Below are 17,600 nucleotides of genomic sequence, written 5' to 3'. Positions count from 1 at the left end.
TGTTTTTAATCTGTTGACTTAAGAAGACAATATTCACTCTGAATTAGAACCGAAAATGGAAATGTTAATAAACAGAATCACCACCAGAATTAGGGGAAGTTAATTTTAGATAAACTAAATAAAAACATTTGACTCTTAATCTTTAAGACTAAAACTAATTTGAGGTTTTGGAGATGACTGCAAGATTCTATTATTTCTCTTTTAAACAATAAGAATTAGAAGTACTTCTTACTAAAAACCAATTTCTAAAACATATACATTATATATAATGTAAGAAGGAAGAGGGAAAAGAGAAGGAGGAGGAGGAGAAGCAGGAAGAGGAAGGAGGCAGATAGCCAGGGAGGTGGTTCAGCTGTTAGATGCCTGAAATTCAGTCTCTGGTACTTCACGACATAGCAGTGTGCTGGTCTCTGTATTTCTCTCATGATAAATCTTTGAAGAAGTGAATGCTTGGTGCACTGCACCAAAGCAAAGGGGGGGAGGGGTCAGGCCCTGGAACATGATGGCAGAGGAGGACCTAGTGGGGGTTGTACTGTTCTGTGAAAAACTGGGAAATGTGATGCATGTACGAACTACTGTACTTTACTGTCGGCTATAAACCATTAATCCCCCAACAAAGAAATAAAAAAAAAATGAATGTCATGGAAAAATGGCTGAGCAGAGACCTTGATCCATACAAGGGCTACATTAGACTAATTTACACCAGAGAAACAGACACCACCAACTCCTGCCAACGTTCCCTTGAGTAGAACTACGGAGACTGAAGTGAGTTTACTACACCCGCCTCAGCTTTAAGTAAAGGTAGGGAGAGGGGCATCTGCTCTTTTCTCTCTTCAGCTAGACAGAAGAAGTTGAACTACAGGAGAAACGGGGAAAGCACAGGGAAGCTGGAGTCCCCTCCTCAAGGACCCGGAAGGACACCACCTTCCAGGCAGAGGGGGCTGTTTCCAGAAGAACATTCAAAGGAGGGAAAGGTGCTGGGCTCACATTGGTCATCACGATGGTGAACATCCTCTGCAGGAAGCGGTAGTAGATCTGGTCACTGGATATGACGTGTGGCAGGCAGGCGTATCTCTGCAGGAGCTTCTCGTGAGTCCTCCACTTCAAGGATGTGGCAGCTCGCTGCTCAGCGGCCGTGAGCGCTGGGATCAGATCAGGCAGAGATGACAGCTGGAAGGGAAGACACAGCAGAAGCAGCAATGGGTGTCCCTCGGTCACACTGTCCAGTCCCGTGTCTCAAACCTGGCAGGCGCCTCAGCTGTCACAGGGAGTCGAGTATCTGGTGAAGTCAAATACTTTAGACAGAAAATCCGTAAGTGAAACACACAGTCACTGGAAATTACATTTTGCAACCAAAACTGGGACTCAAGCATACTTCTTGTTTGGTTGATTCCAACAGCCAGCCACATTGCTGCCAGAGAAAACTGTACCACGTATTTCACTGTAGACTTTGACCATATAAACTCCTTCCAGTCTGCCTTATCAGGGGCTACTACTCAGAAATTCATAAAAATAAAAATATGAATGGATGGGGGGTGGGCGGTAGCGCAGCAGGTTAAAAGTGCCAAGGACCGACGCAAGGATCCTGGTTCGAGCCCCCAGCTCCCCACCTGCCGGGGTGGGGGTTTGCTTCACAAATGGTGAAGCAAGTCTGTTGGTGTCTGTCTTTCTCTCCCTCTCTGTCTTTCCCTCCTCTCTTAATTTCTCTCTGTCATATCCAACAACAATGACAAGAAATAATAATAACAATGATAAACAAGGGCAACTAAAGGGAAAAAATAGGGGCGGGTTAAGCGCACATGACGCAAAGCCCAAGGACCGCCCAAGGACCGCCGTAAGGATCCTGTTTGAGCCCCTGGCTCCCCACCTGCAGGGGAGTCACTTACAGGCGGTGAAGCAGGTCTGCAGGTATCTATCTTTCTCTCCCCCTCTGTCTTCCCCTCCACTCTCGATTTCTCCCTGTCCTATCCAACAACAACAACAATGATAAACAACAAGAGCAACAAGAGGGGAGAAATAACCTCCAGGAGCAGTGGATTTGTAGGGCAGGCACCGAGCCCCAGCAATAACCCTGGAGGCACAATATATATATATATGTGTGTGTGTGTGTGTGTGTATATGTGTATATATATATGTATATATATATATATATATATATATATACATATATATATACACATATACACATATACATACATGAATGGACAATAAATAAGGACAGCAGTATTGTGAGAGGTGGAGAAGGAATGCAAGCGTCTAATGTGACAGCTACTGAGCACCAGTCACATGGACTGGCGGACGTGAGGAGCACTACTTGAGTGTTCGTCTTCCTCCCTCATTGACTCATGACTCTGGAGCAACACTTCTGATGGTCACAAACCTCCCACATGTTTAGGGGGTTACCTTATTTTCCTGAGTGGTGCTTTCTCCGCCAGCAGACATAAGTTCCAGGGTTTCTGGAAGGTGGTCTATGAGAGCATCGAGCACCTTTTAATAGAGACATTAGTTACTCTCAGAGTCATTAAGATCTTGTTCTGACCTCGGATTAGTTAACTTCACAGCAGGTTCTACACAGAAGTGGGTTATTTGCCAAATGATATGGGGGTAAGAGGTTTCTAGTTTCTTACTCTAACGTATTCTTGCTGAGAGGGATGATGAACACAGCCAACTGTTTAAGTCAGGTAACAGCCCCAGTGGCGTCCATATGTTAATGAGCACTCAGCCTCTGACCAGCCAGGGGTAATTTAGGTGGTACAGACAGATGAAATGCAGCTTTAAAATAAAGGTAGTTCAGAATCTTGGGGGCCAGGCAGTAGCGCACTGGTTAAGCGCACATAGTACAAAGTGCAAGGATCTGGACTCGAGTCCTCAGCTCCCCACCAACAGGGGGAGAGGCTTCACAAGTGGCGAAGCAGGTCTGCAGGTGTCTGTTTCTCTCCCTCTCTCCCCCTCCTCTCTACATTTCTATCTGTCCTACCCAGTAAAATGGGAAAAACAGCCGCCAGGAACAGTGGATTTGTAGTGCAGGCACTGAGCCGATAACCCTAGAGACCAAAAAAAAAATCTTCACAGGTATTACTTCCCCAACAAGACTAACAGATAATGTGTGTGTGTGTGTGTGTGTGTGTGTGTGTTTGTGTGTGTAAGATGTATGATATATGATTACAACTGTGTCAAATAAAAACTTTTATATGTATAGAAAAAATGAATATATTTATATAGAATATAATAAAATGTAACAAAGAAGTAATGGTGATTGGAACTAAAGGTAATCTGCTTTCTGTCCACTTTTTGGCATTTCCTGAATTTTCCTTAGCAAACACATAGCTGTGTGTGTCTGCACATATTAAACCTAGAGGATCTTTCCAAACCCCAGTCTGCAACACTGGACATATAGACTGAGCTCCAGGGGCTATTCCGCTGAGTTCATGCAAATCTCTATGAAGAACAGGGACAGATGGCTGGCACCAAGCGTCAGAGAAGGACAACCAGAGAGTAAGAAGACTTTACCTCCAGTGACTCGTCTTGTAATAATGTTATCAGTTCTTTATGTATTAGATACACTCCAGAATCCAGAAGTTTAGACACCTAAAATGCAGCAATAAAGCTCTCAGATTTGAGACTATTAGGCAAATGAAAACTGGAATAATAATAATTTTTAAAGACACTTCTTCTCAGATGAGGCTAGGTTACAATGTAAACATCAAACTTGATTTCAGGGTTCTTCAGTGTGTCCTAAGTACTGGAGGGCTGGGAGGCTCAGCAGAAGGGACTTACTGGAGTCCTAACTTCCCTGACACAAGCAAGGACACAACTATGGCCTCCAGTTCCTACTCTAAGCATCCAGGACCAGCCAACAGGGCCTCACAGGGCACCCAGGGGCAAGGCCATTTCTTCAGGTCAGTTCCCCCAAAGGTGTGCATTCTGCTGACAGTGGCAGAGATCAACCTGAGAGCAAGGTAAAGGTCCAAGACGTCCCCATCTGATTCCTTGGTCAGCAAGACAGGAAGGGGAGAGGGAGTGTTCCCACTGACCCAGTTCCTCTGGGAAACAGGCTTCTTTGCTCCCCAACTCAGAGCCCCTTGTAGTAGATTCACTGTTCACTACTTCATCTCCCTTTAATTTCTTCCCACGTTTGAGGCTTCTAAGTAGGGTTTCTTTAGAAATCAACAAGGGGGGAGACAGGCGGTAGTGCACCTGGTTAATTGCTTACGTTATAGTATCCAAGGGCCTGGGTTCAAGCTCCTGGTCCCCACCTGCAGGGGGTAAGCTCCACAAGTGGTAAAGCAAGGCTGCAGTTGTCTCACCTTCTATCTCCCTCTCTACCTCCCCCACCCCTCTCAATTTCTCTCTGATTCTACCCAATAATAAATAAAAATCAAAATAAATAGAAAGCAAAAAGACCTGTGGATAAGTGCTTTTAAAAATCCTTGCTCTAGATGGCAGAATATCACTCACAGCCTCCCCACTGGCTGCTCGTGACCCATGGAGCAATCTAACTCCCTCCTACTGGGGAACTATGTGTGCACACTCATTTAAATAGGTCTACTCACGTGGTCCGGAAACATTAAGGCCACTACAAAGCATATGTAAAAATGGAATATTGTTGCAAGAGACAAAAAGGCACATAAATAGGAACTCCCGTGTTGCGGAAATAATCTCATTCTATAGCTCTAGTCACATGCAGTGATCTCTAGAAACCACTGATCTAGACAACTGCAAGTATGAGAGCAGGGTGGATAGCATAACGGCTATGCAAAGAGATTCTCATGCCTGAGGCTCCAAAGTCCCAGGTTCAATTTCCTGCACCACCATAAGCCAGAGTTGAGAAGTGCTCTAAGGGGAGGGGAGGGAAGGGGGGAGGAGAGGAGAGGAGAAAATAAAAGCTGCAACTATGCGTGGAAATCAAGTCTGAAACTGCTTACTCTGTACTCAAGACAGTGGATTTCTCAGCAGGCCAATGCCCTCTGCCCTCTCCTCTGCTCTAAAAGTTCATTTCCAGTGGTATATTTGTAAAGATGACTTGATTAATAATCGCACTAGCTAAGGGAGTGTCTCCCAGATTTTATACAACAAGCACTACATTCATACCAGAAAAAAAAGGAAGATACTGAAGAATCGCACCCGTCACCCAACAGAGAAAGGAATCTTAGTATCTACAAAGATGCTATGAATATCTTGCAGGAAGATAGTCTTAAATAAGCTAGCAATATTTTGATACAGGACAAACTAGTCACACTGATATAAGAATTGTGTCACCTAAAAAGAGAATGTCTTGTTACAAAACAGATTTCATGCAAGAGCTTTGAAGCTGCTGGAGCAAACGTTTGTTTATCTGTTCTATGTGAACCTTTAAGAACGCTGCCTCAAGTTTCAGCTTCAAGGGTTAGAAAGGCAACTCTGTTCAATATCAAAGTTTTATATTTACTTTTGCTCTTATCAAGGATTGAAAAAGCTTTATCTAAAAACTATGCTCATATTGGAGTTGGTGTATTGCACCAAAGTAAAAAACTCTGGGGTAGGCGGGGCGTGGGGTAGTTCAGGTCCTGGAAAAGGCTGACAGAGGACCTAGTGGGGGCTGTACTGTTATGTGGAAAACTGAGAAATGTTACGCATGGACAAACTATTGTATTTACTGTCAACTGTAAAACATTAATTCCCCAATAAATAAAAACAAAAGCTATACTCATGAACATGATCCATGTGCAGTAAAATAAACAAAATAAAATGAATTTAAATAATCTAGTATTCCAGCTATCCTCCAATTCCCAAGTCCAGGTACAAAGGGAAATATCAGTATTGTTAAGCATGTAAAGACTTATTTCACTTCCAGATCTCCAACACACATCTCTACACCTCCCTGTCGGGCTTTTAGCAGGTACTCGGCAGAGAAATACTGAAAAGATGAACCAGACACATGAGTATAATGCACCTACGTAGGTGAATCCTGCTACCAGAGAGATTTATGGAAACCTTAAAATAAGATCTAGGACTTGGCTATGGAAGCTATGGAGCCTGTATCATATATCTGTAAAAAGAAATGAACAAAGTATCAAAAAATCACCTGGCACATATAGATAGAATCTAAGCACATAGAAAGGGGTAGCGGTCTTTTGACTTACTTCATGAAAGCAAATAGCAATCGTGTATCTGACTGGTACTTCCGGGTCATGACAGAGGCAGAAGAATGTAGAATAGAGTTCCATGTGGAAGTTTTTAGGGTCAACAAAAACAGTCATGGCCTGGTGGGGGTAGAAGGACAAGAGGAGTGGGGGGGGAGAGAAGAAAGCGCATTGATACTCAGTATTAAAATCATTCCACTTACACAGAAACTGGGCCCCTGAAATCACAGCCCACTTAGAAACCACATTTGGAAATGCCAACACGGGCACAGAATTCGTCTATACAGATAAATCCCAATCGCCCCAATATTTACTTGACACACATTGTATAGAGCAGGCATGATAGTAACAAGTGCCCGTACAACGTTTTTGAAGGCTACTTGGGTAATTCCACGTCATAATAAAAACATCCAGTCAATACAAACACATAAGTTATTACCGGAAAGTTATAAGCACAGTTCTTCCGTACTGTGATGTATTTCTTCTCCTGTGCTAGGATTTGGGGTGGAATCTGGCTTTCATTGTGTCCATTTTCTTGCTGCAAGCCCAGTGTACAAAGTTTCTTATAAAACTCCAAAAACCTCAAATGTTGATCTGGAGTAAAAATTCCTAGAACAAAGTGCAAACCTCTGCTTAGCACTTTAGCTAAAAACAAAATAAGAAAAGAGACGAGTACAGAGTGCACACACATAACCACAGCTGGAGCCAAAAACTGTTTATAAATGACGAGAGATCCTGAGTAAAAGCAACAGGGAGGGCTGGGCGGTGGCACACCTGGTTGAGTGCACATGTTGCAATTCGCAAGGACCTGGGGGTTCGAGCCCCCGGTTCCCTACCTACACGTGGAAAGCTTTGCGAGTGGGGAAGCAGGGTTGCAGGTCTCTCTCTCTCTCTCTCTCTCCTTCTCTATCGCCCCCTTCCCTCTCGATTCCTGGCTGTCTCTATCCAATAAGTAAAGCTTAAAAATTTTTTAAAAATAAAGCAACAGGGATAAGAGCACTGTCATGAGGGAATGTACAGGTTCACTGGATCCTTCTAATCGTGTTCTAATTCACGAACGCCAGAAATTGCTAAACTTCAAGGCGAGCATCCTGCAGACATCAGTATCTGTAGCATGGTTCACGCCAAGACTCCCAGCAAGCCATTATGATCACAATATGATGGCCATTCCAGGACTTTGCTCATGGTAAGGATTCTAAGATTGCCTGCAGAGAAGATGGGTGTGTCCACACAGGAACTGCATCTGAGTGCTAGCAAAGTGAATTCAAAGCATCTTGTTGGGAGCAGGTTAAGCGCACGTGGCATGAAGCACAAGGACCAGAGTAAGGATCCCGATTCAAGACCCCGGCTCCCCACCTGCAGGGGAGTCGCTTCACAGGTGGTGAAGCAGGTCTGCAGGTGTCTGTCTTTCTCTCCCCCTCTCTGTCTTCCCCTCTTCTCTCCATTTCTCTCTGTCCTATCTAACAACGACAACATCAATAACAACAACAATAACTACAACAACAATTTTTAAAAAGTGCAACAAAAGGGAAAATAAATAATATAAAAAAATTTTTTAAAAAAGCATCTTGTTGAGAAGTGAGAAGAGCCGCTGTGTCAGGGAGGTGTTGCAGTATGTTCTGCTCAGCAGCTGGCCAGGCAGCCCCCACCCACATTCAAATGTTTTACTGTGTCAATGGTCACACTTTAACTAGTGCTATTATTATGACAGGAAGCCAAAAACTGGGAATTTCAAAATGCTGGGAGCTACGAGTGCTACTCTGTATGTTAACGTGACCCTGCCACACGGTATCTAACAGCCAGCAAATAGTGTGAGGACGTCCTTGCTAGGTGTCAGGCTTCAATCCATATGTGAACACACAGGACTACTTGAGTGGGGGGGGCAGCTGGGGGTGTCTCCTGCCCCTGGCTGTGGCTCTCTGTGTGTATTCTCCTAGAAGTGATCTTTTATTCAAATGGTACAGTTTTCATTCTCCCCAGTTAAAAAAGAAGTATGTTTTCTGTAAAATAAAAAAAACTAAAAAATAAAGTACTCAGAACTGAAAATGCTATTCCTCCTTCACTGTTAGCATGCTTTCAAAGAGTGCCACCATCACTCCGGAACTAAACTGCAGTCAGTGCGTAAAGGTCTCAAGATTTTACACACGCAGATATACGCTTTACAACTGATCAGCTAGTGTGTAAGACAGAGGAGAAAGGGGAAAATGAACTTGGAGATTCTTAGGCTGTATCCTACCGTATAGTCCGTGGCACAGTTTCCCCAGGTGAAAAGATAAGGAGGTGAGAATGGACTCGTCAGCTTTGAAAGACTTTTCGCAGAAGGATTTCACTAAGGGAAGTATAGTTTGGCTTCTGTCATCTGAAAAGCAAAGCAACAGAAGAGGTATTTCAGATGCAATTACACGTGGGGACATGAATGCCACACAGACTCACAGATCCCAGGGAGAACAACACCTCCATTAGCCTCTTGGCGACTGAAAAGATCTGAGAACAATACTGAAGTAGGCAGAGAGAAAAACTGAAATGGCCAAAGGCCCATGATGCAGCTTGGGCCTTAGCTCGAGGGCCAAGGGACATGAAATACACAGCGTGACTGCAAACTGAAAAGCGGAGGTGACTGCGACTTTGCGTCTAAATCACCAGAACCGCTGAGAATGACGCTCAGTCCCTCCTGCGTGTGCATCTGCCGAGCTCAAGCTCAGGCTCTTCTCTCGTTTCTCTTGTGAGTGAGATCAAATGAATTTCTATGTTCTCCACATCCATTCATCCACTTTCTGGACACCAGCGATCACTCAGAAGGATTCTGTGCACCACAACCACCATGATTTCTTTATAAAATCAAAGTGCTCGTGAATTCAGATGTTTATGGGTGGATCCTTAAAATGATGGCTTGTGGAAACTGTCAAATAAAAATAATCTCTCAAAGAGCAGCAAAAAAAAAAAAAATTAACTTTGACTCCTAGATGCTATTGTCCTTAAAACAAATTGTTTTACTAGGCCACTTCCTGTCCCACAAGCACATTTTAAGCCTTAACCTTAAATAATCTCCGAGTTCCCCCACAGTCCCTTAAAGCTTTCCAAAACGAATCCCGACTTCATTTGGGGTAAAATTTTATTAGCATCTCCACTATTAATGTTATTGTCACATTTTGGTGTCTCATTCTTTGTTTTTTTAAGGGCATTCATTTGACAACAGAATGAGCGCTATTATGCACAGCTGAAGCAGAATTATGAGGAATAAACGGTGTCTAATCTTGACCAGTTCAGACCAGCAAAGAAACAAAACAGGTAAAAAGCAAGAGACAGTGAGACCACTGGCCGCAGAAGACATGTCCATGGAATGGTTACCTGTATCGAAGTTGTCAAGCAGGTTCACCAAGGTCTCAAAAGCTGCAAGCCGCACGCTGCTGCCTTCATCCCTGAAGAGCTCTATTAACTCAGGGAGAACCACACTTTTTGTGAGCTCTGCCCTGCAGCAATAGAAGAAATGGAAACAATAAATCAAACTAAACCACCCGGGAGGTGGTGCAGCTTTTAAAGCACTGGACTCTATCATGTAACTATCATGCTGCCTCCACTGGCCCTTCTAGAATGCAGGGACTTAGAAAGAAATTAGCATTCACAGAATGCCTGCCACTGTGTCAGGCATCTTCACTTGTATCTCTCTTAGTCCAGACATATCATGAGATACCTCTAGTTGTCGTCACATTTAAAAATCAGAGCTAGCAGAGATCCGGCGGTAGCACAGCACTTAAGCACACATGGTGTGAAATGCAAGGACCAACCTAAGGATCCCGGTTCGAGTCCCCGGCTCCCTGCCTGCAGGGGAGTCGCTTCACAGGCGGTGAAGCAGGTCTGCAGGTGTCTATCTTTCTCTCCCCACTCTGTCTTCCCTTCCTCTCTTGATTTCTTTCTGTCCTATCCAATGACAACGACATTAATAACAACAATAATAACCACAACAATGATAAAAAAAAAAAGGGGGGGGGAATAGCCTCCAGGAGCAGCGGATTTGTGGTGCAGACACCGAGCCCCGGCAATAACCTTGGAGACAAAATAATAAAAATAAGTAAAATCAGAGCTGGCAAAACAGTTCACTTGGATCGTGGCTGCTTGGTTATATACACAGCCAAGGCTGGTGCCTAGCCTTCACAACACTAAAAGGAGCTTCCATGCCATGGTCTCTGTCTCTCTCTGTCTCTCCGTCCCTGTCTCTTCTTCTTCTCTCTTGTTTGCATCTGAAAAAGTCATCCTGGAGCAGTGAAGTAATGATACAACATAAAAGATAATAAAATAAAATAAAAACCAGATGACATTTTACTATTCCAGTAGCACACACTCATGGAATGGAGGAAAGAGTGTGTCTGACAGTTTCTGAATTCAGAAACAAGAATGTGACTGGCGCAAAGGTGCACTTACCCAATGCCCTGAGCTATATTTTCTAACTGCCGGCACATACAAGATCGAACTTCATATTCCACATCTTGGCAGAGGGATTTTACCAGGGGAAGGATTTCTCTTTTAATGCTTAGCAGAGGAGAGGAAAAACACGCCAACAGGTGAGTATTTCAGCCTGATTAACACTGTCACACAATTATCAAACGTACAGCTTAATAAGTCATGTTCACTACAAAGCCATTAGTTTACAATGCATTTTGCATGTGTCATATAGGAAATCGTCAGTGACTCTTCATGATGCATATGACTGAGTCTTTTTAAAATTTCTTTATTGGGGAATTAATGTTTTACATTCCACAGTAAATACAATAGTTTGTACATGCATAACATTTCCCAGTTTTCCATATATCAATACAACCCCCACTAGGTCCTCTGTCATCCTTCTTGGACCTGTATTCTCTCCCCCACACCCACCCCAGAGTCTTTAACTTTCGTGCAATACGCCAATTCCAAAACGGTAGGGGGTGTAGCTCAGTGGTAGAGCGCGTGCTTGGCAATACGCCAATTCCAGTTCAGGTTCTACTTGTGTTTTCTCTTCTGATCTTGTTTTTCAACTTCTGCCTGAGAGTGAGATCATGCCATATTCATCCTTCTGTTTCTCACTTATTTCACTTAACATGAATTTTTCAAGGTCCATCCAAGATCGGCTAAAAATGGTGAAGTCACCATTTTTAATAGCTGAGTAGTATTCCATTGTGTATATAGACCACAACTTGCTCAGCCCTCATCTGTTGTTGGACACCTGGGTTGCTTCCAGGTTTCGGCTATTACACATTGTGCTGCTATGAACATATGAGTACACAGATATTTTTGGATGGGTGTGTTGGGTTCCTTAGGATCAATCTCCAGGAGAGGAATTACAGGATCATAGGGGAGGTCCATTTCTAGCCTTCTGAGAGTTCTCCAGACTGTTCTCCACAGAGGTTGGACCCATTGACATTCCCACCAGCAGTGCAGGAGGGTTCCTTTGACCCCACACCCTCTCCAGCATTTGCTGCTGTTATCTTTTCTGATGTGTGACATTCTCACAGGAGTGAAGTGATATTTCATTGTTGTCTTTATTTGCATTTCTCTGACAATCAGAGACTTGGAGCATTTTTTTTCATGTGTTTCTCAGCCTTTTGGATCTCTTCGGTGGTGAATATTCTGTCCAAGTCCTCTCCCCATTTTGGGAAGGGGTATTTGTCTCCATGTTGCTGAGTTTGACAAGCTCTTTATATATTTTGGTTATTAGTCTCTTGTCTTATGTATGGCATGTAAAGATTTTCTCCCATTCTGTGAGGACTCTCTTGGTTTGGGTAGTGGTTTCTTTTGCTGTGCAGAAGCTTTTTAATTTGATGTAGTCCCATAGGTTTATGCTTGCCTTAGTCTTCTTTGTAATTGGATTTGTTTCACTGAAGATGCCTTTAAAATGTATGCAGCAGAGAGTTCTGCCAATATTTTCCTCTAAGTATCTGATAGTTTCTGGTCTAACATCCACATCTTCGATCCACTTGGAATTTACTTTTGTATTTGGTGAAATACAGTGGTTCAGTTTCATTCTTCTGCATGTTTCAACCCATTTTTTCTAACACCATTTGTTGAAGAGACTCTGCTTTCCCCATGTAATAGTCTGGGCCCCTTTGTCAAAGATTAGATGTCCATAGGTGTGGGGCCTCATTTCTGGGCTCTCAATTCTATTCCACTGGTCAGTGTGTCTTTTCATGTTCCAGTACCAAGCAGTTTTGATGACAATGGCCCTATAATACAGTTTGAGATCTGGGAGTGTGGTGCCTCCTGTTCTATTCTTTCTTCTCAAGATTGTTTTGGCAATTCTAGGTATTTTCTGGTTCCAGATAAACATTTGAAGCATTTGTTCTATTCTCTTAAAAAATGTGGTTGGGATCTTGATGGGGATAGCATTCAATTTGTAGATGGCTCTGGGTAATATATTCATTTTGATGATGTTAATTCTTCCAACCCATGAACATGGAATATCTTTCCACTTCTTTGTGTCTTTTTCAATTTCCTTGAGTGACTCATGATTTTCAGTATACAAGTCTTTCATTTCTTTGGCTAGGTTTATTCCTAGATATTTGATTGTTTTTGTTGCTATAGTAAAAGGAATTGATTTCTGGATTTCAACTTCTTCTACCTTAGTGTTTGCATAGAGGAATGCCACTGACTTTTGAATGTTAACTTTGTAACTTGACACCTTATTGTATTGCCTGATGATTTCCAAAAGCTTCTTGCTGGATTCCTTGGGTTTTTCTATGTGTACTATCATGTCATCTGCAAATAGGGAGAGTTTGACTTCTTCTCTTCCAATCTGTATGCCTTTAATTCCTTGCTCCTGCCTGATTGCTATGGCTAGAACTTCAAACACTATGTTGAATAGTAATGGTGATAGTGGGCATCCCTGTCTAGTACCTGATCTGAGGAGAAATTATGATGTTGGCTGTAGGTTTGCTATATATAGACTCCACTATCTTCAGAAATTTTCCATCTATTCCCATTTTTTTTGTAGTGTTTTGATCATAAAGGGATTTTGTATTTTGTCAAAGGCTTTCTCTGCATCTATTGATATGACCATGTGGTTTTTGGTCTTGCTTTTGTTGATGTGGTGGATGACACTGATTGATTTACGTATATTAAACCAACCTTGCATGCCTGGGATAAACCCTACTTGGTCATGATGAATAATATTTTTAATATACTGCTGTACCCGGTTGGCTAGAATTTTGTTCAGTATTTTAGCATCTATGTTCATCAGAGATTTTGGTCTGTAGTTTTCTTTTTTGGTTGTGTCCCTGTCTGCTTTTGGTATCAGAGTGATGTTGGCTTCATAGAAGCTGGAAGGGAGTATTCCAGTGTCTTCAATCTTCTGGAAGACTTTTAAAAGTAGAGGTATTAGTTCTTCTTTGAAGGTTTTGTAGAATTCATTTGTAAAACCATCTGGTCCAGGACTTTTATTCTTGGCAAGGTTTTTGATAACTGACTGAGTCTTTTAAGATAATGGATAAGTCTGGATGTGCAGCTAACTATCTTAGCTAAAAGGCTGTAACAAGCAAGTGGGTCTGATCTAGCAGCCGCCCTCCACGTGACATTTTCCTGGTGCCATGCTAGGCGGGCTCCATTATTCCCACTTGGGATCTGTCACATGGGAAGAGAGTAGCTATGGAAGACAAAAAAGTGTCAAAATAAGACACATTACTCAGGGCCTGCAAGATAGTGTAATTGTTCTGCAAAAGACTTTCATGCCTTCCAAGTCCTCAGTTCAAACTCCAGTAGCAACATAAGCCAGAGCTGAGCACTGCTCTAGTTTAAAAAAAAAATAGTCACATAATGAATACAAAATAATAATGAAACAAAACAGAAAGTTCATGTTATATCATCCAATCTTTGAAGTCTATAAGATAACACCATTTTAGCCTCAAAACTGCACCATGTGTAATGGGAAATCAAGGGAAACAGAGGGAAAGCTTCACCATCTTGATTCTAGAAGTCATGAATTCTAGAACTGAGTCTGAATAAGTAGACTTCTAAGAATAACATAGTTAAGACAGCTCAACTTAGATGTGGTGTGGCATAATACACAACTAATAAAACGATCATAAAGTCACACATCTTTAAGTTCATTCACTAAGTACATAAAAGTCACATGCAATACTCACGTGTGGGCGTCAAATTTATTGGTCAGTTTTCCTAAAATTTTACAGCTAACTAACCGAGACTGAACTGTCTGAGAAAGCTGTGCCTTGGACACAAGTGGATTCAAAATCTGAAGAAAAAAAAAAAACATTTAGAGAACAAATACACAAAATTTTACATACTGCTGCTACTAATGTCAATTATTATCTTCAAATAAAATTTTAACACAGTATAATTTTATAATAGATATTTTGATGGCCAAGAAGCAAATTAATTGCCACATAACTTGAAATTTGCTTTTATTCCATACAATTTTTTACATTTATCCCAAAAGGGTAACAAAGTATTATAGCTTCAAATAGACTCTATTAAGTGTCTCTGCATTGTAGGTACAATAACCAAAGTGTGTGGTCTTATATTAGACACTCAAAAACGCCACAGCCCTTGGCTTGACTATGTATAGAATAGACACAACAATAAAGATTAGACCCTAGTTCTGGCCTCAGCTCTTTAATTTTCTCAAGAAATCTTTCCAGGGGGTAGATAGCATAATGGTTATGTAAAGAGACTCTTCATGCCTGAGGCTCCGGAGTCCAAGGTTCAGTCCCCGCCCCCCCCCCCCCCATAAGCCAGAGTTGAGCAGTGCTCTGCTAAAAAAAAAAAAAGAAAAAGAAAAAAAGAAATCCTTCCATTCCCCAGGCTTTGCATCTAATTAAAGTGGAAATTAAACTACTTGGCACTATGAGTTCCAACCTTCTATGACTCAACATAAAATGGAGAAAGGAATCTCTTCAATAAATGGTGCTGGGGAAACTGGGTAGCACGCACAAAAGGGTGAAATGGGATTACTAGCCCACAGCATACACACAGAAAATCAAATTCAAAACAGATTAAAGACATAGTACTAAGCACATGGACCCAAGCAAGGATCCCAGTTCAAGCCCCCGGCTCCCCACCTGCAGGGGAGGAGGTCACTTCACAAGCAGTGAAGCAAGTCTGCAGGTGTCTTTCTCTTCCCCTCTCTATCTTCCCCATCACTCTCAATCTCTCTCTTCTCTCCAATAAATGGAAAAAATGGCCACCAGGAGCAGTGGCTTCATAGTGCCAGCACCGAGTCCCAGCAATAACCCTGGAGGGAAAACAAACAAAAAGGGATTCAAGACTTGGGGATTAGCCTGAAGTCGTAAAATATAGTGAATAACACAGGCAAAGCTGTCCGTGAGGCTGGATTCAGGATGTCTTCAAAGTGTCGACTCACACAGAAAGGAAATCAAAAGTCAGAACAAATGAATGTGATCACCTCACATTAAAAGTTGCTGCACAGTCAAAAAAGCTACAGTAAATCTAAAAGGCGCCTTACCAACACGGGAAAATGCTCACACGTCGTCTCCCAGATCAAATGTCCAAGCTATATAAAGAACTCCCAAAATTCAATAGCAAAATAAAAAATCCCACTGAAAAATGGAAAGAGCCAAAAAGACATCTCACTGAAGAAAACATAAAGTCATCAACAAGCACATGAAAAAGAGCTTATTATATCTAATTTTTAGGAAATGCAGGTCAAAACAATAAAATATCAACTCTCACCTGTGAGAATGGTCAAGATTTAAAAAAAAAAAAAGCTGGAAAGAACAAGGAATGCTGAGTCCTTGTACACACCTGGTGGGAATGCACACTGATTCGGCCTCTGTGGAAAGCCGTGCAGACGCCCCCAAACAATTAAAAATAGAACTAACATGTGGTCCATCAATTCCACTCCTAAGTGGCTGCCTGAAGAACACAGGAGCCTCGCCCACAGGCTCTGAGCACACCTGTGCTCACAGCAGCCCAGGTAAGGAAGCACGCCGCCTGCTTGGGTCAGAAGACTGGGTCTAGAAGCTGGTATGCATCCACAGTGGATAGGCCTCAGCTCTCAGAGAAGATCCAGGCCTGCTTCTTGCTACAACACGGGTAAACTGGAGAGGGTGGCACCAAGTGAAATAGCTCAGAGGGGAAAGGAGGAATAAACACCAAGTGAGCTCACTCACGTGCACCACATAAAGAAAGTGAGCAGGTAGGCAGACCTCGGACTCTGACTGCAGAACTGTGGCACAGAGGTCAGGGGGCCCAATCAACTTTGGGGGCAGGATACTGATACTTTGGTGGTGGGTGTGGGGTGGTAACGAGTTATACAGAAAGTGAATCCCCTCCCCCCAAAATTTGCAGACCTTGTAAACCAACAATACCTCAAAAAAAATGAGCAAAAACTTAAAATCCTGAGACTGTAATAATAGGAGGACTGCTTTTCCCCACTCACAGTGGCCGTACAGTGCTAACTGTAAGTGGGGAGGGCTTGAAATAGAAGGCATACTGAAAATTCTGAAAGCTTCACACAAAATAATACAGAATCCTTGAGTGAAAACTGCACTCTGCTACATATCATTCTTCAAGCACATCGACCACAGCGGCCAGTATCATGCTAGCTATTCAGACGAGTGCATCTAGCTGCACGGCACCAAGTATACAGTCTAATAAATGTGTGAATCTTCCTGTTTTCAGGTAAATATTTGGGCACCAACATAGGACCATAATCTGTCAGAGACAACAGGGTAAAAACACATCCAGACAGCATTCCCAACTGATAATTTCTTTGTCAACCATAATATAGTTGAAAGGAAATACATATATACCTATATATATATATTGTTCAAAGAATAAAAACCCGTCTCATCGGGGAATACATTTCTCTTCTAACTTCCTAACTATCTCATCTTAATTTACTAAAGTTACAGAGAAGTATGCTGAGAAGTGCTGATGAACAAAAGCAAACAGCCTGGTAAGGAGACTTGTAATAAGTATTACAGAGGGCTGTCAGCCTTGACGAGTCACAGTGGCTCATACAAACAGCAAACAAAGGATATGGCCAGACAATTCCTAAACACCAGAACAGGCATTAACACAGTAGGTAGGAAAATATCCAACAGGAACGTTATCCCAATTAAAAAGTCATTCTGCTAAAACTGGAACAGTCACTCCACAAGGCACTTTATACATGGCTAGTGAATGCCTCTCATCCAGTAATTCCACTTTTGTTTTGGAAGTTAAAGTTAAGGAAGCTTTCTGGAAAGCAAGAAAATCTTTGTAGAAAATCTGTTCACCAAAGCCTTATTTTGATAGGGAAATATTACAAAACAGACCAAAATGTTTAACAAGCAAGTGAACTGGTTTGCGGTTACAACCAAACAGAAAGTATCACAGGAGGATAGTGCTAAGTGTTTCCATTGAAGAATTCAATATGATCACTAAACATGGCGTGGACAGCAGCCGGACAGAGAGAGGAAATGGCAGAGAGCTAAAGGTGATTAAATAGGTTTTTCTCCATTTTTGTGACTCAAATGATCTGCTGTGAAC

The 17,600-nt window shown here is 42.2% G+C and overlaps 1 protein-coding gene across 8 annotated transcripts in view; it reads right to left on the bottom strand.

Moving 5' to 3' along the window:
- PPP4R4 (protein phosphatase 4 regulatory subunit 4) overlaps positions 1-17,600 on the bottom strand; it is a 66,182-nt gene that overhangs the window by 23,335 nt on the left and 25,247 nt on the right. For all 8 annotated transcript variants that reach the window (XM_060180963.1, XM_060180965.1, XM_060180966.1 and 5 more), the window contains exons 6-14: positions 14,234-14,340; positions 10,542-10,649; positions 9,471-9,592; positions 8,359-8,481; positions 6,562-6,731; positions 6,123-6,242; positions 3,511-3,588; positions 2,404-2,487; positions 988-1,170 (exon numbers count right to left, since the gene is read on the bottom strand). In XM_060180963.1, coding sequence (XP_060036946.1) covers positions 988-1,170; positions 2,404-2,487; positions 3,511-3,588; positions 6,123-6,242; positions 6,562-6,731; positions 8,359-8,481; positions 9,471-9,592; positions 10,542-10,649; positions 14,234-14,340 — 1,095 coding nt within the window. The remainder of the gene's footprint in view (positions 1-987; positions 1,171-2,403; positions 2,488-3,510; positions 3,589-6,122; positions 6,243-6,561; positions 6,732-8,358; positions 8,482-9,470; positions 9,593-10,541; positions 10,650-14,233; positions 14,341-17,600) is intronic.

Source organism: Erinaceus europaeus, chromosome 22 (assembly GCF_950295315.1).
Source record: "Erinaceus europaeus chromosome 22, mEriEur2.1, whole genome shotgun sequence".
NCBI classification, from domain to species: domain Eukaryota; kingdom Metazoa; phylum Chordata; class Mammalia; order Eulipotyphla; family Erinaceidae; genus Erinaceus; species Erinaceus europaeus.
The sequence above is the reverse complement of the archived record's forward strand: the minus strand, read 5'-3'. Positions and strand labels throughout refer to the sequence as shown.